This window comes from Physeter macrocephalus, chromosome 20, assembly GCF_002837175.3.
Source record: "Physeter macrocephalus isolate SW-GA chromosome 20, ASM283717v5, whole genome shotgun sequence".
NCBI lineage: Eukaryota > Metazoa > Chordata > Mammalia > Artiodactyla > Physeteridae > Physeter > Physeter macrocephalus.
Window position 1 is genome coordinate 87,220,486 of NC_041233.1, and position 16,071 is coordinate 87,236,556.

The window sequence follows — 16,071 nt, forward strand, 5'->3', positions numbered from 1 at the left end:
AAATTCAATTCCCTTTTAAAAATTCTAACAATTACAAAAATTAATGTCATTGCTGGCCCTGAGTCACCACCTACTGGCCATAGAGGAAAGTACAAATGTTATAAAATGTACCCGGTCACACCACAAGGCTAGGGAAAACAGCCCGACCAAAGGAAGAGACGTGAACGACTGAAACAGATAGGATGGGGTAGTAATAAACACTCAACAACACTTGTGGTTAGAAAACAGAAAGAAGTCTTAGTCTCCCCCAGGCCACGAGGGACCTAGAGAAGGAAATCAGGACAGACGTGGGAGAAGGACCCTTGTCTATACTTCACAGGAGACTCTGGGAACTCTCCACTACAATTACGATGACTGGGACCTCGGAGCCCTGCTTCACGCCCTAATTAATCAATCCAGGAAGATCGAGAGGAAGGGGAAAGCGCTAGAATAGACGCCAGCAGTTTGGATGGTTTTGTCTTCCACACGCTAGGCGGGACATAATTTGATGGCTCTGGACCTTTGTTCTCACAACCTTCGAGATGACATATGGCTTCAGGTCTGCTGGTTGGAAAGTGCAGAAGCAGTGAGATCCCCATGAACTGGTTTGTTTTTTCCCGCTTCCACTGGGGCGTGTGTGCACGGCATCACCGCTGGTCCCAGTAACAAGACCCTCAGGCCATTAAGGACTGTTAACACTCAACTTTATTAACATTAAACACAGCAGATGCTTCTGCACGTTAAACACGTATGGAACGGAGAGGCTCGGCAGAGGCGCCCGGCCCCGCCTATGCTAACACACCACCGGCTGGAGGGGGTGGCCAGGGGTCTGCAGCCCAGGGGTGCCTCCCATGCAAAGGCCTGTGGGTCCCACAGCCCCGGTGCTTTACTTCTCCTTAAGTTCTTCCCTCGAAATTAGGATAAGCTGCCCTGGAGGGACAGCTGGACTTATAAACCTAAGAATATTCAGGGACCAATACTGGTTGTTTCCTATGACCGAGGAGACCCTGAAATCGTCCAGAGCCCTCGGAGAAGCAGCTCCGGTGTTCTGGAATCCACAGGCAGAGGCGTCTCCCTTCCATGGCAGGTGTGCATGGGACCTGGGAATCCAGGACAAGTTCCGGAGTGACGGAGTATGGGACACGTGCTGCCTGTCCACAGCACAACTGACCCCAGAGGAAAACCATAAAGCAACAGTATTCTGCAGCAAAAACAAGTCCAGGAAGTCGGAAGAGAAAACTAGCACAAAAACATTGCTGAAGTATTTGGAAACAGGGTTTTAGAGAAAAATTGTAGGGTTTGGAGAGTACAAGGTCTTCATTTTTCTCCCTGCACGAAGCAGGGTGCAGTATCACTCCTAAAGGTATAATTTTTAAAAACCTGTCTTTCCTATAAATATTTCAATGGGTAATGGGCATATTAAACTAGAGGAAAAATTCCCTGCTGGGGACACATGAGGTCCGCCTTCAGTTGCCCGTGTTTCTTAAACCAGGCTACACAGGATCAACACGGCCCATCTTCCTACAACATCAGTTTTATCCAACGATTCGGGAGACTTTCTTGTCTTAAAACAAAAGCCGACTGGTCGATATACATTGTTAATAAATATATTATATAGTGGCGACTCCGAGGAAATAACTTCACTGGGCGGCTCCCAGGACTGGCCGTGCTCTCGGCGGTCCGCATCCTTTGCACTCAGGGTCACCGCTGGGAAAGCTGCAGACGGGAAGGTCGGACTGCAGCACCAGGGCAGCGCTGACGGACATGAACAAGGAACCACTGGGTCACAGAGGTGGCACGAGGGAGCCATCTACACTCCGATACTACGACACACAACCTGCTGCCCTAGGGGTGATGGGATTGGCTTCTCTGAAGCGCTCCTCGGGGAACAGGAATTCTGCAGAGTGAAGTGAGTGGAGCTGTTGGGGGGTTAGGGAAAGAGGCATTTCAGGCAACACCCCCTGGAAGAGGGCAGCTCATCCTCGCTGAAGGTGCCAGGCCACGTGCTGGAGGCATGCAGCGGTCAGTACTGGAAAACCGGTCGGAGAGCATCGCAGTCTTTAAGGGAAAATCTGATTCTACCGGGGTTTCCGTGTCAACAGTGCACTCGAATTTAAGAAGTTTCCAGTGCATTTCCAGAAGTACAAATTTTTACGTTTGTATGAAAGCGGAGGGGTCAAAAAGAAACTCACTCAACTCTGTTCCTCCCAGCCGCCCTGCAGGTGGAGCTGGACAGCTCCTCCCGCCTTCCTCACTTCAGTGTGCGGTGCCCCGAGAACAGAGCCTTCCCCGGCCCTTCCTTGGCTAACAGTCCTTCTCTTCCAAGCTTGCTCTCTCTTTCTAATCTTTCTTCCCAGCTTGAAATACAAAAACAGGACTTCCCTGGTGGCGCGGTGGTTAAGAATCCGCCTGCCAATGCAGGGGACACGGGTTCAAGTGCTGGTCCTGGAAGATCGCACATGCCGCACAGCAACTGAGCCCGTGCGCCACAACGACTGAGCCTGCGCTCTAGAGCCCGCGAGCCACAACTACAAAGCCCGCGTGCCACAACTACTGAAGCCCGCGTGTGCCTAGAGCTCGTGCACCGCAACAAGAGAAGCCACTGCAGTGAGAAGCCCGCGCGCTGTAATGAAGAAGAGCCCCCGCTCGCCGCAACTAGAGAAAGCCCGTGCGCAGCAACAAAGACCCAAGGCAGCCAAAAATAACTAAAAATAAAATTAATTAATTAAAAAAAATAAAACCAAAGACATCTTTCCTTGGCTTAAGATAATTAAAGCCAAGCGAGTAACAAATGCTGGTCTTTTCCTGCGGCAACCATGTCACAAGTAGTTACATACGGCATCAAGTACCTCCCCCCGCATCGCACGCCTCTGCTTTAAGAACTGACTTGGTGCTGCTGGCGTGTGGGTTCTGTGCAGGCCTCCCTGGCGGCCCGGCCTCCCTTCGTTAGCTCCGGGGCACTGAAGCTACGGGAAAACAGGAGCAGGTGGTCCAGAGTGGGCAGTGACCTAGGAGAGGGCTGACAGTTTTTACTTTTAGACAAGTAAGCAATGAAAAAGTGTTCGTGACTGTTCCCTTTGCAGAGCTCTCCCTTCAGGTTCGAACTTGGAACTTGCCAGCTTTGGTCATGTATTTTATGCCCTTAAAGGGTTTGTACTTCTCTCCATACATATCCAGACGATTCACTTTGAGTCCTGGAAGGAAGGAAGAACAAGACACAAGCATTATTCAAAAGAGGAAGGTAGCAGAACTGCTTAGGTTCGTTTCAACTCAAAGAGAGCGTGGGCTAGAAAAAGCTGCAACAGTGAACTGGAAAATACCTGCCCTTACTTACATCACTTAAATGCAGCCGACAGATACTTTCACTCTTGGTATACAGGCTGAAAATAAAACCCTGCCCCAATGAAAAGCTAGCCTATTCGGAGACCTATTCCTGAGGTGGAAAGGGCAGAAAGTTATACGCAGGCTGAAATGAGGGTAAGGGAAAATTAAGACCACTCCAGATTTTTCTCAAGTTATGGGGTTGAACATATGAATTAATAATAATAACAAAATTAACAAATTCATAATCAAATAAAGGTATAACTAAATAAATAAATTAATGATGAAAAGTAATGAATTAATACATGAGTGCTTCCTAAATATTCTCACTATACTAAGCAAGGAACATTTTATACTGTGCAGAGCTGTAAAGTCTATTAAGTATTTTAAGATGAAAGAGCTTATCATTTAAATGAATTCTAATCACTTAAACTAGACAAGGTCCGTTGGTAAAGAAAACAGGAACTTCATATTAAGCTGAAGTCATCTCCTATCCATCTGAAAGGGTCGTTCTAAGGACTAAATAAGAAAATAGATGAAAAGAGCTTAAACTAGTGCCTGGCACGGAGTAAACGCCCACTAAGGGGTAACCTGAGGGGCGTAGACTATAGTCGATGACTCGGATTGGCCCGAGGGCTCCCAATGATAACAGCACCTGTGAAATCTGAAACTGGGGGAAAGGAGGGGAATTCTTTCAGTCACCAGCTGAGAATGCGGACACATCCCCCTGCTGAAAACCCCGGGACCCCAATCGGCAGGCCCAGGGAGACTCAGCCTCGGCCTGCGAACACTTCTGCCTCCGATACTGTTTCCTTCTCACGTGTGTCTCAGACACTTTTATTCACGTCACTTAAGCCAACTTTGAGGTAAGGATCACGGACTTTCTCCAGAAATGTGCTAGGAAAGATCAGACTAAAGATCACGTATCCGGTAACGAAACACAAGTCTGCAGACAGGGAGCCGCCGGGAGGCTTTGTGAGGTCGCTGCCTTGGCCACTTGCCCGCCCCACAACCTTGGGCTGGGTGTCACTCACCAGAAATGGCCAGCTGCTGGATCTTAAACTGCAGGTTAATCGTGGGGTTCTCATCGGGTTTGGAAGCTCCAGCCTGAAGACTCATGGTCCCCTTCAAACTGGGGAGCTTTTGGGGATTTATTTTTCCTACATCCCAAGACAGCATCTCCAAAGAAACAGGAAAGAAGTTACGGTGGAACCTTCATCTGAGGCGCCGGAGCTCAGGGTATCTGTTCACAGTATTCCTAGCGCCTCCAGGGTGTTTTCCAGCAGAGAATACTATTTGTTACCATAAATTATCTCAATGTCCTAAACAATGTCCCTTTGATCCATCTCCCCTTTCCACAAGATATAAAGGGATCCTGCAGAGTTCCTGCTATTTATAACAACGGCAACTCAAGCCTCCCGCTTACTCTCCTACCTTGGTAACTGGGTCGAACGTGTGCGTCCCCTGAGACGGCGTGAGGCTCATGTTCAGGACGCCTCTGGGCATTTGGCTGCTGACAGTAACCCCCTCGATGGTCTTCCCCATGGTCTGCTTAGGGCCCACCGTTATTTCAAAGCGGCCAAGAGAACTACTGTCACGGAAGCTGATGTTATGTTTGACATAAACCGGAATCGCCACCAGGCTGGAAAAGAGAGAGGCAAAAAGCCCGTGTCGTTACTGTACCGGGAAAATGGCCACACTTCCCTTTTTTGGCCCCGCTGGCAGCCTTTCCTCCCTAACCTGCTTCCTTATCTTACAAAGTAAGCACAGAAAAACCCTCTGGACATCTTTCATTATTTTCTTTTTGTAAAGCTGAGATGCTGACTAGTAAGTAAACGAATTCTTCTAATGACTCTTTGAACGATACCAACAAAACCAAAGAGCAGGCCCGGCAGACTATGAGGAAAAGGCGTGGCGAACAAAAACCACGTTTCTGTGTTTTACTTTGTGACATGTGACCGATAATTATCTGTACTTGGGAGGGTAATAGTCATACCTCACGGAGCTTTGACAATTTCTAGAGAGCGCTTTTACCTGACTTTGACCCTTAAAAAACCCTAAGGGGTAGGGTTGTCATCTGACAGAAGAGGAAACACAGAAGCTACAGGATGACACTAAATTTGTAACCATCCTCAGCATCTGTGGAGCACTTCCTGTGGCCAGCGCTACTTTAAAGGTTTTCTCTCTATTAGCTCGTTTAATCCTCCCCGTGAGCATGAAGTAGGCACTGCCTCTGTCCTGATGTCATGAATACCGACATCCTCATACGTAACTGAGGTTAACTAACTTGCCATGGTCATATATCATAAGTCCTACGGGTGGGGCTTAGTGTGGGCAGCCGGATTGCAGAGCCTCTGCCCTCAGGGGCTCAGACATTTCCCTAAAGTATTTATTCCGAATCCCACAGGAAGGCTTCAGTGGCTGTGAGGTCCCACAGCTCTCTCCAGCCTGCATACCTTCGACTATACACCTTCCCCTAAAAGCCCTCAGACTCCATAGTAAAGAGAATGTGCAAGACCAAAAAATCACTGCATTTTATGGTTTTTCACAGCACCATTCATGGCTTTTTTGAGTGGAGGGGATTGAATACAGGTGTTCTCAGATCCCAGTCTGAGAAAAGAAAAAGTTCCCGTTTAGGCATATAATAACAACAGTAAAACTTACAGCAGTAAACTTAACAAGCACTTACTTTGTGTGAAGCACTATTCAGAGTCTCTTATTTAACCCACATAACAAGGTACTTCTATTATTTTCAACTTACTTATTACTTCATTACTGATTACTTTTATTACTTCAACTTTCTTAGGTAAGAAAAGAGACACGGGAAGGAGAAGCAACTCACCTGAGGTTACCCAATTAGCTACCTGGAGCCCAGGTAACTCCAGAGCCTGAGTTCTTCATCACCATGGATACTGTTTCCAAACACGCACGCACACGCACGCGCACGCACACGCACGCACACGCACGCACACTCCACCCTTTGGTGCGATGGCTGCTTACTTCTGTGCGCTGACGTGGTACGACAGCAGGCGGAAGTTGCCGTCGGGAGGGATGAAGGAGAGGATGCGCTCGGACTCCCAGCGCTTGAAGCGGACGCAGGGGTGGAAGCTGACATCATCCAGCAGCCTGGGGTTCTGGGTGACAGGCAAGGGAAAGCAACAAGCAGGAATTAAACACCGTGCTTCTTTCAGGAAAGTAACTCAGATGCTGTTCTCACTGAAACACACACACACAGATTCTGTCGTTACTTTTAGGAAATTCAAGCCCAACGTGAGCTTTGGGGTTGTCCTTGATCACGTCTTCTGGTTCCATCCCCTTCCCACCGCTCTGTCATTCCAGAAGCATCTAATTTCCCAGAAACGAAATCACTGGCCCAGGATTTTACCATGAAGGAAAGCGTAAGGTCGGGCATTCCGGTCAGCTTGACGCAGGCGTCGATGACCCCCTGGATCTCGGCAGTGATCGTGGACCCTGAGACAGAAGAAGACAGAAAGAAGGTAAAACCCTCTCTGTCCCTCCCAACTAACAGAGCTCCTCCCTCCCTCCTTCTTTCTCTTTTTTCTCCCATCCTATTTCCTTCCTTCCTTCTTCCTCCCCTCCCCCATTCTTTCTTCCTTCCTTCTTCCTCCCCTCCCCCATTCTTTCTTCCTTCCTTCTGTCCGTCCATCCATCCTCCATCCAAATCATCTACCCAGTCCATCTGTCCTCCTTCTAAACCTTTATCGACTGCATAACAAGCACAAGACACTAATGAAGCAGTGGGGATAAAAGACTGGTGAGATAGTTACTAGCCTAAAGGAGTTTTCAATCCAGTGCCAGAATCAAACAGAACACCGCTATCTTAACCGATGGCTCAGAACACTAAATTCATATCAGAAACTGCTCTCCCTAAGGGCACCAAGGAGCTCTGCCACCAAATGGAATGGATACTTTTGGTCTTCACCCTGCAGGCTCTCCCTGCTGCAGGGCCCTGTGCCCACTTCCTTCCTTCAAGCGTTCCTTTCTCCTAACCGCTCCTATTTCCTGTTTTTCTAGCTCTTCTCTCTCCGGCCTTCTGCAGGTTTCTCCTTCTTTGGACATCCTTTACATGTCTACATCTTACCACAGTTCTGAACTTCTCTTTTCTTGAACTTGACACGGTCTCCTTGGGTTACTTTACCTCCTTGCTAAGGCTTCGATTTCCACCGATGGCCAATTATTTCCTAATCCTTTTTCCAGTTCAGCCTCACTCCTGCCAACGGCATTGCTCCGCTTGGACATGACTGAGGCACTTCAAACCCTCTCCACGTGTCAAGAAGTGAGTCCTTTATCTTCATTCCTGGATCTGCGACGTCTCTTTTCCTTACCTTCATGATAAAACCCTCTATCCTGTTGCCTAAGCCAGAAACACGGGTGCGTCCTTGATGACTTCCGCCCCCTTGGCATCCATATCCCACCAACGCTCCATCCCCTCTTTCGGTGACTTCTCCACTCCTCTCCATCCTCACTACCGTCACGGAATCTGTACCTGGGCCTGGACTCCACCACAGCCTCCCGCCTCCCTGCCCCCAGACTCCCCCCAACTCCGTGCCACGCTGCACGCAGCAGCCAGTTGGACAGTTCTAAACGACAAACCTTGCCAAATTATTCCCAGCTTAAAACTCTTCAATTGCTCCAAATGGTCCTCCTTAAAATGGCATACAAGATTCTTCATGATCTGGCCACCTAGAGCTTTTTGGGTTTTGTTTTTTTACTTTTTCATTGAGATCAAACTTGGAGTAAGACGCAAAAATCTTAAATGTCCAGCCCAGTGAATTTTTAAATATGTTCACACCCATGCAGATACCACCCGCGTCAAGATGTGGACCCTCACCGGCACCCCAGCACACCCCTGTTGCCCATCCCAGTTCACCCGAGTCCCTAAAATTCTGACTTTTATTACCTTAGATTAAGTTACACGTTTTCAAACGTCATATAAACGTATATGATCTTACGCATCTGACTTTGCTGCTCAATACCGATCAATCCAATCACACTGAGCTACTTTATTTCCCAACAATATTTTACTCATCTTATAGTGTTTGCACTGCTTTGCTCCCAAATCCACGCAGGTCTTACTAACTCCTACTCATTCTCCTGACAAAGCGTTACTTAGCTTTACAGTTTGCCCTGGGTGGGAGGGGACCTCTCTTATGCTCCATCTTTTTCCCTTTCTCTCTCCCTCGCTAGACTTTCAGGAAGCTTCCTGCAGCCACAGACCCTGTCTTAGTCACCATCACATGCCCATGATCCGGCACTCAGGTCCAGCACCACTGGTTCTCCGTAAGCACTTTCTGGATGAATGAGTTCACTCATGTGAAGAGAACTTTCTCTAAATTTCTAAGCTCCAAGGACTTGTAGTCACATTAACCTATCCCAATGGATAGAAAAGAAGGTTCTCTGAATTTCAGTGATTACAACTTTAGTGCTGCCATGAGAACTGAGAGTCAAATACTTCCAAAAGGAAATCTGATCAACAGGGGATCAGGTTGTTACTTTTCTTTTTCACTCGAGAGGATAAAACCAGTGCAAGTGTAAGCTCAGCACTGGTCTGCATCATGTTTTTCTTATTGCTTTTCTTTCAGCTTTGTTGAGGTATAATCAACAAATAAAAAGTGTATATATTTTAAGGTGTACGACTTGATGTTTTGATACACATACACCCCGTGAAGTGATCACCACAATGAAGCTCATTAACATATCCATCACCTCACACAGTTAGTTGGGTTTTCTTGGTGGTGAGAGCCCTCAAGCCCTGCACTCTTAGCAAATTTCAAGTAGAGGATACACATGTGAGGTGATGAGGGGAATCCTTTCACAGTGTATATGTATATCACATCACCATAATATACATGCCAAGTATCTTAGTTTTGTCAATTACACCTCAATAACACTGAAAAAAAAAAAAAGTACACAACTGTACTTCACTGTGCCATATATCTCCAGAACGGTTTCATCTTGTGTAAGTGAAACTTTGTACCCCTTCACCAACATCTCCCCACTTCCCTCTCCCCCAGTCGCCGGTAACCACCATTCTACTCTCTGCTTCCATGAGGCTGACTATTGCAGATCCCACATAGAAGTGAGATCATGCGATATTTGCCTTTCTGTGTCTGGCTTATTTCCCTTGGCATCATCCTCCAGGTCCATCCACGTTGTCACAAATTGCAGGATTTCCTTCATTTTATGGCTGAACAGTATTCCCGCGTGTGAGTCTATCTCACATCTTCTGTATCCATTCACCCATCAACAGACATTTAGCTTGTTTCCATATCTTGCCTATTGTGAATAATGCTGCAATGAACACGGGGGTGCAGAGGATCTCCTTGAGACACTAATTTCACTTCCTTTGGATCTACACCCAGAAGTGGGATTGCTGGATCATAAGGGAGTTTTAATTTTTTGAGGCACCTCCATACTGTTTCCACAGTGGCTGCACCAACTGACATCCCCCCCAGCAGTGTACAGGGTTCCCTTTTCTCCACATCATTGTCAACACTTGTCATCTTTTGTCCTTTTGATGTGAGGTGTGAGATGGTATCTCACTGTGGTTTTGACTTGCTTTTCCCTGATGGCTGGTGACACTGAACACCTTTTCATATGCCTGTTGGTCACCTGTATGTCTTTTTTTGAAATACGTCTCTTCCGATCCTTTGCGCCCACTTTTTTGTCAGATTATCTGGGTTTTTCTGCTATTAAATTGTATGAGTTCCTCGTGTATTTTGGATATTAACCCCTTACCAGATACATGGTTTTCAGATATTTTCTCTCATTTGTAGGTTGTCTTTTCCACTCTGTTGATTGGTTCCTTTGTTGTACAGAAGCTTTTTAGCTTGATACAATCCCATCTATCTATTTTTCCTTTTGTTGCCTTTGCTTTTAGTGTCATATCCAAAAAATCACTGCCCAGACCAGTGTGAAGAAGCTTCTTCCCTATGTTCTCTGCTAGCAGTTTTATGGTTCCAAATCTTATTTTTAGGTCTTGTATCCATTTTGTTTGTGGTGTGAGATAAGGGTAATTTTATTCTTCTACATGTGAATATCCAGTTTTCCCAACACCACTTATTGCAGAGACTAGCCTTTCCCCATTGCATGTTCTTGGCACTCTTGTTGAAGTCCAGCTGGCTGTAAACACATGGATTTATTGCTGAGCTTTCTATGCTGTTTCACTGGGATACATGTCTGTTTTTATGACACTACCACACATTTTGATTTCTGTAGTTTTGAAATATAGAATTGTGAAGCCTCCAGCTTTGTTCTTGCTCAAGACTGCTTTGGCTATTTGAGGTCTTTTGTGGTTCCATATGAATTTTAGGATTGTGTTTTCTATTTCTTTAAAGAATGCCATTGAGATATTTATGTGGATAGCATTTGGGATTTTGATGGGGACAGACTGCTTTGGGTATTACGAACATTTTAACAATATTAATTCTTCCAATCCATGAACAAAGCATGTCTTTCCATTTATCTGCTCTTCTTCAATTTCCTTGATCAGTGCTTTGTAATTTTCAGTGTATAAGTCTCTTCGGTTAAGTTTATTCCTAAGTATTTTATTCTTTTTGTTGTTATTGTAAATGGGATTGTTTTCTTAGTTCCCTTTTTGGATAGTTCATTGTTTGTGTATAGAAACGCCACTGACTTTTGCATGTTGATTTTGTATCCTGCAACTTTATTGTATTTATTAGTTCTAACAGTGTTTGGTTGGAGTCTTTAGAAGTTTCTACATGTATAATCATGTCATCTACATCATAACACTTCAGTCCAGTCCTAATACACAATGCTTGACGCAAAGTAGCCACTAAGTTAAAATGAATGACCTTGAATGGGGGTAAGTCTGGTACTAGCTAGCACTATCTAAAAGGGGGCTTTTTCTATTTTCATAGTTCTGTGAACAGGCTGAAAGCACCTACCAGATTTATCAATGATGGCATCAATCTCTTCAATCACATCAAAATAGGCCTCATTGTTGGTGTATTTCACCCCAGTCCGTCGCCAAGGCACCACGGACAGCTGCCCGGTGGGAAGCTGGTCACCCACATTGGTGCTTCCTGAGACAATGAATATTTGATAATTAGATGCAACCAATTATCCAACAACCAGAGAACACTTCCCCAAAAGTTTCTGTACATCTGCTATCCATGCACTTAATTGAAGAATTTTTCCAAGAAAAAGATTATAGCTTTCCCAACTTCTATCTTGGTAACCTAATCTATTTTAAAAACTTGTCACCAGCTGGTCTGCCTCCTCAAGCAGAATAAAGGTTAACAAGTTACCTGAGAAACAGATATCATATTTTGGTTTTGAAAGTAACCTGAACTTGGTCTCTCAAATTGCACAATAGCTTGCAGCTTAAATAATGCATTGGCTTTCGCTAGGGATGGTAATCTACATACTGATATAAAATTTTCATGGGTAAAAACAGTATTCTAGTTTGAAGCAGGTTTTTAGATACATTTATGCCAGGTATTAAAATGTATACATAAACATAATCTCTCTTATACCAATACTGGAACTTAGGAAAAGAATATAAATCAGATCGTTCCCTGTCTGTAAGAATTGTAAGTTGATTCCTTGGTTTGTTTTTTTCCCCCACAGGTATCACATTTTTTTTTTTAATTCAAAGGTTCTATACTGAAATTCTGAAAGAGAACTAATTTAAAATCTATTTTCTTCTAATGTAACCTGGATCTTTTTGATATAAAGAAGGAAACATTAAACACACATATAGTCAGCAGCTTTATAAAACATTTCAACTAAGATAGCTGGTTCTCAGATATCTTTTCTAGATTTAAGTGAGATTCAGGAAAATGACTTCATAGTATTTATAAGTGATTCAGTCACTAACAAAGCTTTTAAAGTTTTAAATGAGCCCAGAATGTTGAAAAACATGACAATCTATTTTCTTAAAAAGAGGCACTATGTATTAAAACATATCAACAAGCTATAATAATTAAAGCAGTATGGTTATAAGGCAGGAAAGCCTAAAAACAGACCAAAAATCCAATAATGATTTAGTACAAGATAAAATATCATTTTAAAATGAGGAGGGCTTCCCTCGTGGTGCAGTGGTTAAGAATCTGCCTGCCAATGCAGGGGACACGGGTTCCAGCCCTGGTCCAGGAAGATCCCACATGCCACAGAGCAACTAAGCCTGTGGACCACAACTACTGAGTCTGCTCTCTAGAGCCCTCAAGCCACAACTACTGAGCCCATGCGCCACAGCTACTGAAGCACATATGCCTAGAGCCCGTGCTCCGCAACAAGAGAAACCACCACGGTGAGAAGCCCACGCACCCCAACGAAGAGCAGCCCCTGCTCGCCACAGCTAGAGAAAGCCTGCATGCAGCAACAAAGACCCAACACAGTCAAAAGTAAATAAATAAAATAAAAATAAATAAATAAAATGGACGCATGCGTACTTTAAAAAGAACGAGGAAAAGGGATAAAGTATTCAATAAATAGTGCTAGGGAAACTGAAAGTTTTGGAGACAAAAATACAGAGCCTTACTTTACCAAGACAATTTCCAAATGGATTAAAGAATTAAATCTAAAAATAAAACCATAAAAGAACTAGAAGAAAATGTATTTTTTTAAAAGAAAGACTTTCCCTTCTTTGAGATCAAAAAGACATTTTCCAATATTTCCTTCTAACAATTATAAAGTTTCTTTGTGTTTAACTCTTGATCCAGCTAAAATTTATTTTGTGTATACAGTGAGTAGGGGAACTTCATTTCTTTTCTGTATCAAAGCTGACTGCCCTGATACAATATATTTAACAACTGGCCCGCAGTCCATGGATTTGATATATGAGCACATTTATCTATACCAAATTCCTATAAAAGGATCTGTTTCTGGACTTTCTATTTTATCCCAATCGTCTATTTGTCTATTAATGGGCTAATACTATATTTTAAAAATTACCTAAACTTCATAATATATCTTGATTCTGATAGGAAACATTTTTTCTCTTGCTCTTTTTAAAAAAATATTTTTCCCCCAAACTGTCTTGGCTCTTACAGTATATCTATTCTCTGAGTTTTTGTCTAATGTACCAAGTGAACTTAAATATGTCTTGATACTTGACAGGGCAAATTCTTCCAACCCTTCTGTAATTACTTTTTAAAATGTATTTTTCATTCAGTTTGTCAAATTCCATGAAAACTCTTGTTTACATATTAAGCAAGACCCAAAATTTAAAACCTTAATGAAGCAGAATGATTATTTTGACTACATCAAAAAACTTTAAAGGTGGCTAAACAAACACCACCTTGAACAATGTTAAATGACCAGGGGCAGGATGTGAGAAAACATCTACAACAGAGCATTCAAAATACACAGAGACTCCTGCAAACTAGCTGTGTATTTAGAGTATATACGATAGTTTAATATCCTTAAATGAAAGGAATACTTTTCAATTAGTAGGAAAAAAGAAAAACATTTCAACAACAACAAAATAAACGGGCCAAGGACATGAAAAAGTAAATCACAATAGAGGAAAAACAGTCAATGAACACTTGAACAGGTTTTAACTTCCTTAGTAATAAAAAACAAGTTTGGAAATAACAAAATATCACTAAACTAATCAATTGCCAAAGTTGTAAAATAATTAATAACGGTAACAATAGAGTTGGCCAGGTTGCATAATTGCTACTGAAAGTATAAACTGACGTAACTTCTCTGGGGGGCTATGTGGCACAATTCATTAAAGTCCTTAAGACACGCACACCCTCTGATCCGGCCCTTCCATTCCTAGTACTGAAAAGGTATTCTAGATGTGCACAAAGATTTAGGCATAAGAATGCCAATTCCTTGCTATTTAAAAGAACAAAAGATCAGAGACATCATAAACAGGGACACAGTAAATGACCTGGGATCTATTCCATATGGCAGAAAATTGTAAAGTCACCAACAATGATGTAGATGAATATTTATCATAATGGGAACATGTTCACAAAACAATGATGAAAAGTTAAATTTAAAAATATACAACAGTTGTTGTTTTAAAAAATGCCACCTGTCCATCCATTATCCTGATGTCTAGAAAAGATAAAAAATATATACACCATTATGTTAAAAGTGTGGTGGGATTATGAGAAATTTTCATGTTTTTTGTGCTTTTCTGTGTTTCTGTCATTCCTACAATAATCATGTGCTACTTCTGTCATCAGGCAAATTATTTTTAAAGGAGAACAATTCATTCTACCATTGAAATCAGAATATTTTCTATATAACAAAAATATATTTCATGTTATATTCAAAGACTATAAAGAACAAAATTAAAGCACCTGGACATTTGAGATCCCCAAAGACAAGCACTCAAAACAATGCACAACAGCAGGATAAGCCACACCCAGGATGGTGGCAGCCTTCCCTGGGGCCCCCCTTGTACCTGTGATGGTGTTGACAACGGTTCGAAGGATAGTGGGCGGCTTTATCAGTTCTTTGAGGATGTTCGACTCGGTAGCCAATGGAAACCCGTTGTCAAGCATCTCTTCCAATACCTCGTAAACCACAACCACATTGTCTTTTATCACTGGCTCTGAACAGACTCCAAAATAATCCTGATGAAAATACAATATGTGTATACATTTGTCACTCAGAGACTGTGATGAGTGAAGGAATGTTCCCAGAGAGCAAGGATCGAGTCCTGTCCACACGTGTTTACTCTGTGTTTCTGGGATCTTCTAAAATAAGTGAATGAAGCATAACCATGGTTCTCTTAGGCAGGCCCAGTTTGGTGGAAAGAACACCGGACTGGATTGTACTACAAGTGTCATTAATAACTTCTTTCATAAACTAGAGTAAGTCATTTAATGTCTTTGGGTTAGTTTCTTCAACTAGTAAAATATGAAGAATACAAAACTGAATCTAGACTATTATATGTGTTTACGAACATGAATTTGAAAGAACTATGCAAAGTGATAATACCTGATATGACATACACTGGACCTGAAAATCTTTTTTTTTAACCCTCACTGTTGTGCTATTCCTTAACATTCATGCAGCAAATAAGAATTGAGAGAGAAACAAAATGAAGTGAGGGGGTGAGCTAGCATACCTGAAAATCTCTTTGGATCCCCTTATTCTAAGATGCTAGGATTCTAGTAACACTTTGTCCTTTTATTAACAAAGGCTAAACTTAGATACTAAATTTTCTGGGTTGTGGAAAAAGCACTGGATTCCAAATCAGAAGGCCTGGGTAATCATCTTAATTGTCACCTACTAGATTAAGTCATGCTGACTAATTTGGGTCTTGATTTCTCTCATAGTATAATCAGGATAATACCATGGGATGCACAGGGTTGTAAAAACTCAGCCTGATGGATGAACTGAGAACATGTATGAACATGCTTTGTAAACTACAAAGCACCAAGTAAACTGTGGTGCACGGCAATGAAATGATGCAGAGAGAAATGCTGTAGCCTCTTGGCGTGCCCCTCCTGGCAATGCCAGCACATCTGCTGCTGGGCCTCTCAGACAGCCCTCTAGGGATTCATCCACTGAGGGAAATTCACCCCTTTTGAGAAAGCCCATTTTATTCACGGGCGGCACTGACTGTTAGAGAGTTCCTTCTTTTGCTAAACTGAAATTTGCTTCCTAGGTCTGCCTTACAGAACAGGTTTACATAACAGCCCCACAGTGATCTAGTGATCTGAAGACCAGGACAAGCTTTGACTTGCATTTTTCTTCACAGGGCCGAACTCCCTGTTTGGTTCTCCCACTGTTCGTGCTACAGTAAGGTTTCTAGATTCT

General features: G+C 43.2%; 1 protein-coding gene across 1 annotated transcript; it reads right to left on the bottom strand.

Annotated features, from left to right (window-relative positions):
• Nucleotides 1–512: 512 nt before the first annotated feature.
• Nucleotides 513–14,877, bottom strand: AP3M2 (adaptor related protein complex 3 subunit mu 2). Its single transcript, XM_028481656.2, has 7 exons — nucleotides 14,708–14,877; nucleotides 11,229–11,366; nucleotides 6,686–6,771; nucleotides 6,301–6,434; nucleotides 4,735–4,942; nucleotides 4,335–4,479; nucleotides 513–3,173 (listed from the first exon to the last, which is right to left on the bottom strand). Exons 1-7 carry the CDS (start codon nucleotides 14,805–14,807, stop codon nucleotides 3,073–3,075), a joined length of 912 nt encoding a protein of 303 aa, XP_028337457.1. The 5' UTR covers nucleotides 14,808–14,877; the 3' UTR covers nucleotides 513–3,072.
• Between the last annotated feature and the right edge of the window lie 1,194 nt (nucleotides 14,878–16,071).

What these genes read in the sequence shown, in the direction of transcription:
- AP3M2 (XM_028481656.2), bottom strand. Translation starts at nt 14,807, where the DNA reads ATGCTTGACAACGGGTTTCCATTGGCTACCGAGTCGAACATCCTCAAA. An exon ending in TGCCATCATTGATAAATCTG is followed by an intron (nt 6,772 to 11,228) that starts GTAGGTGCTTTC and finishes CTTCTGTCTCAG; the next exon opens with GGTCCACGATCACTGCCGAG. An exon ending in ACCTTACGCTTTCCTTCATG is followed by an intron (nt 6,435 to 6,685) that starts GTAAAATCCTGG and finishes CCTGTCACCCAG; the next exon opens with AACCCCAGGCTGCTGGATGA.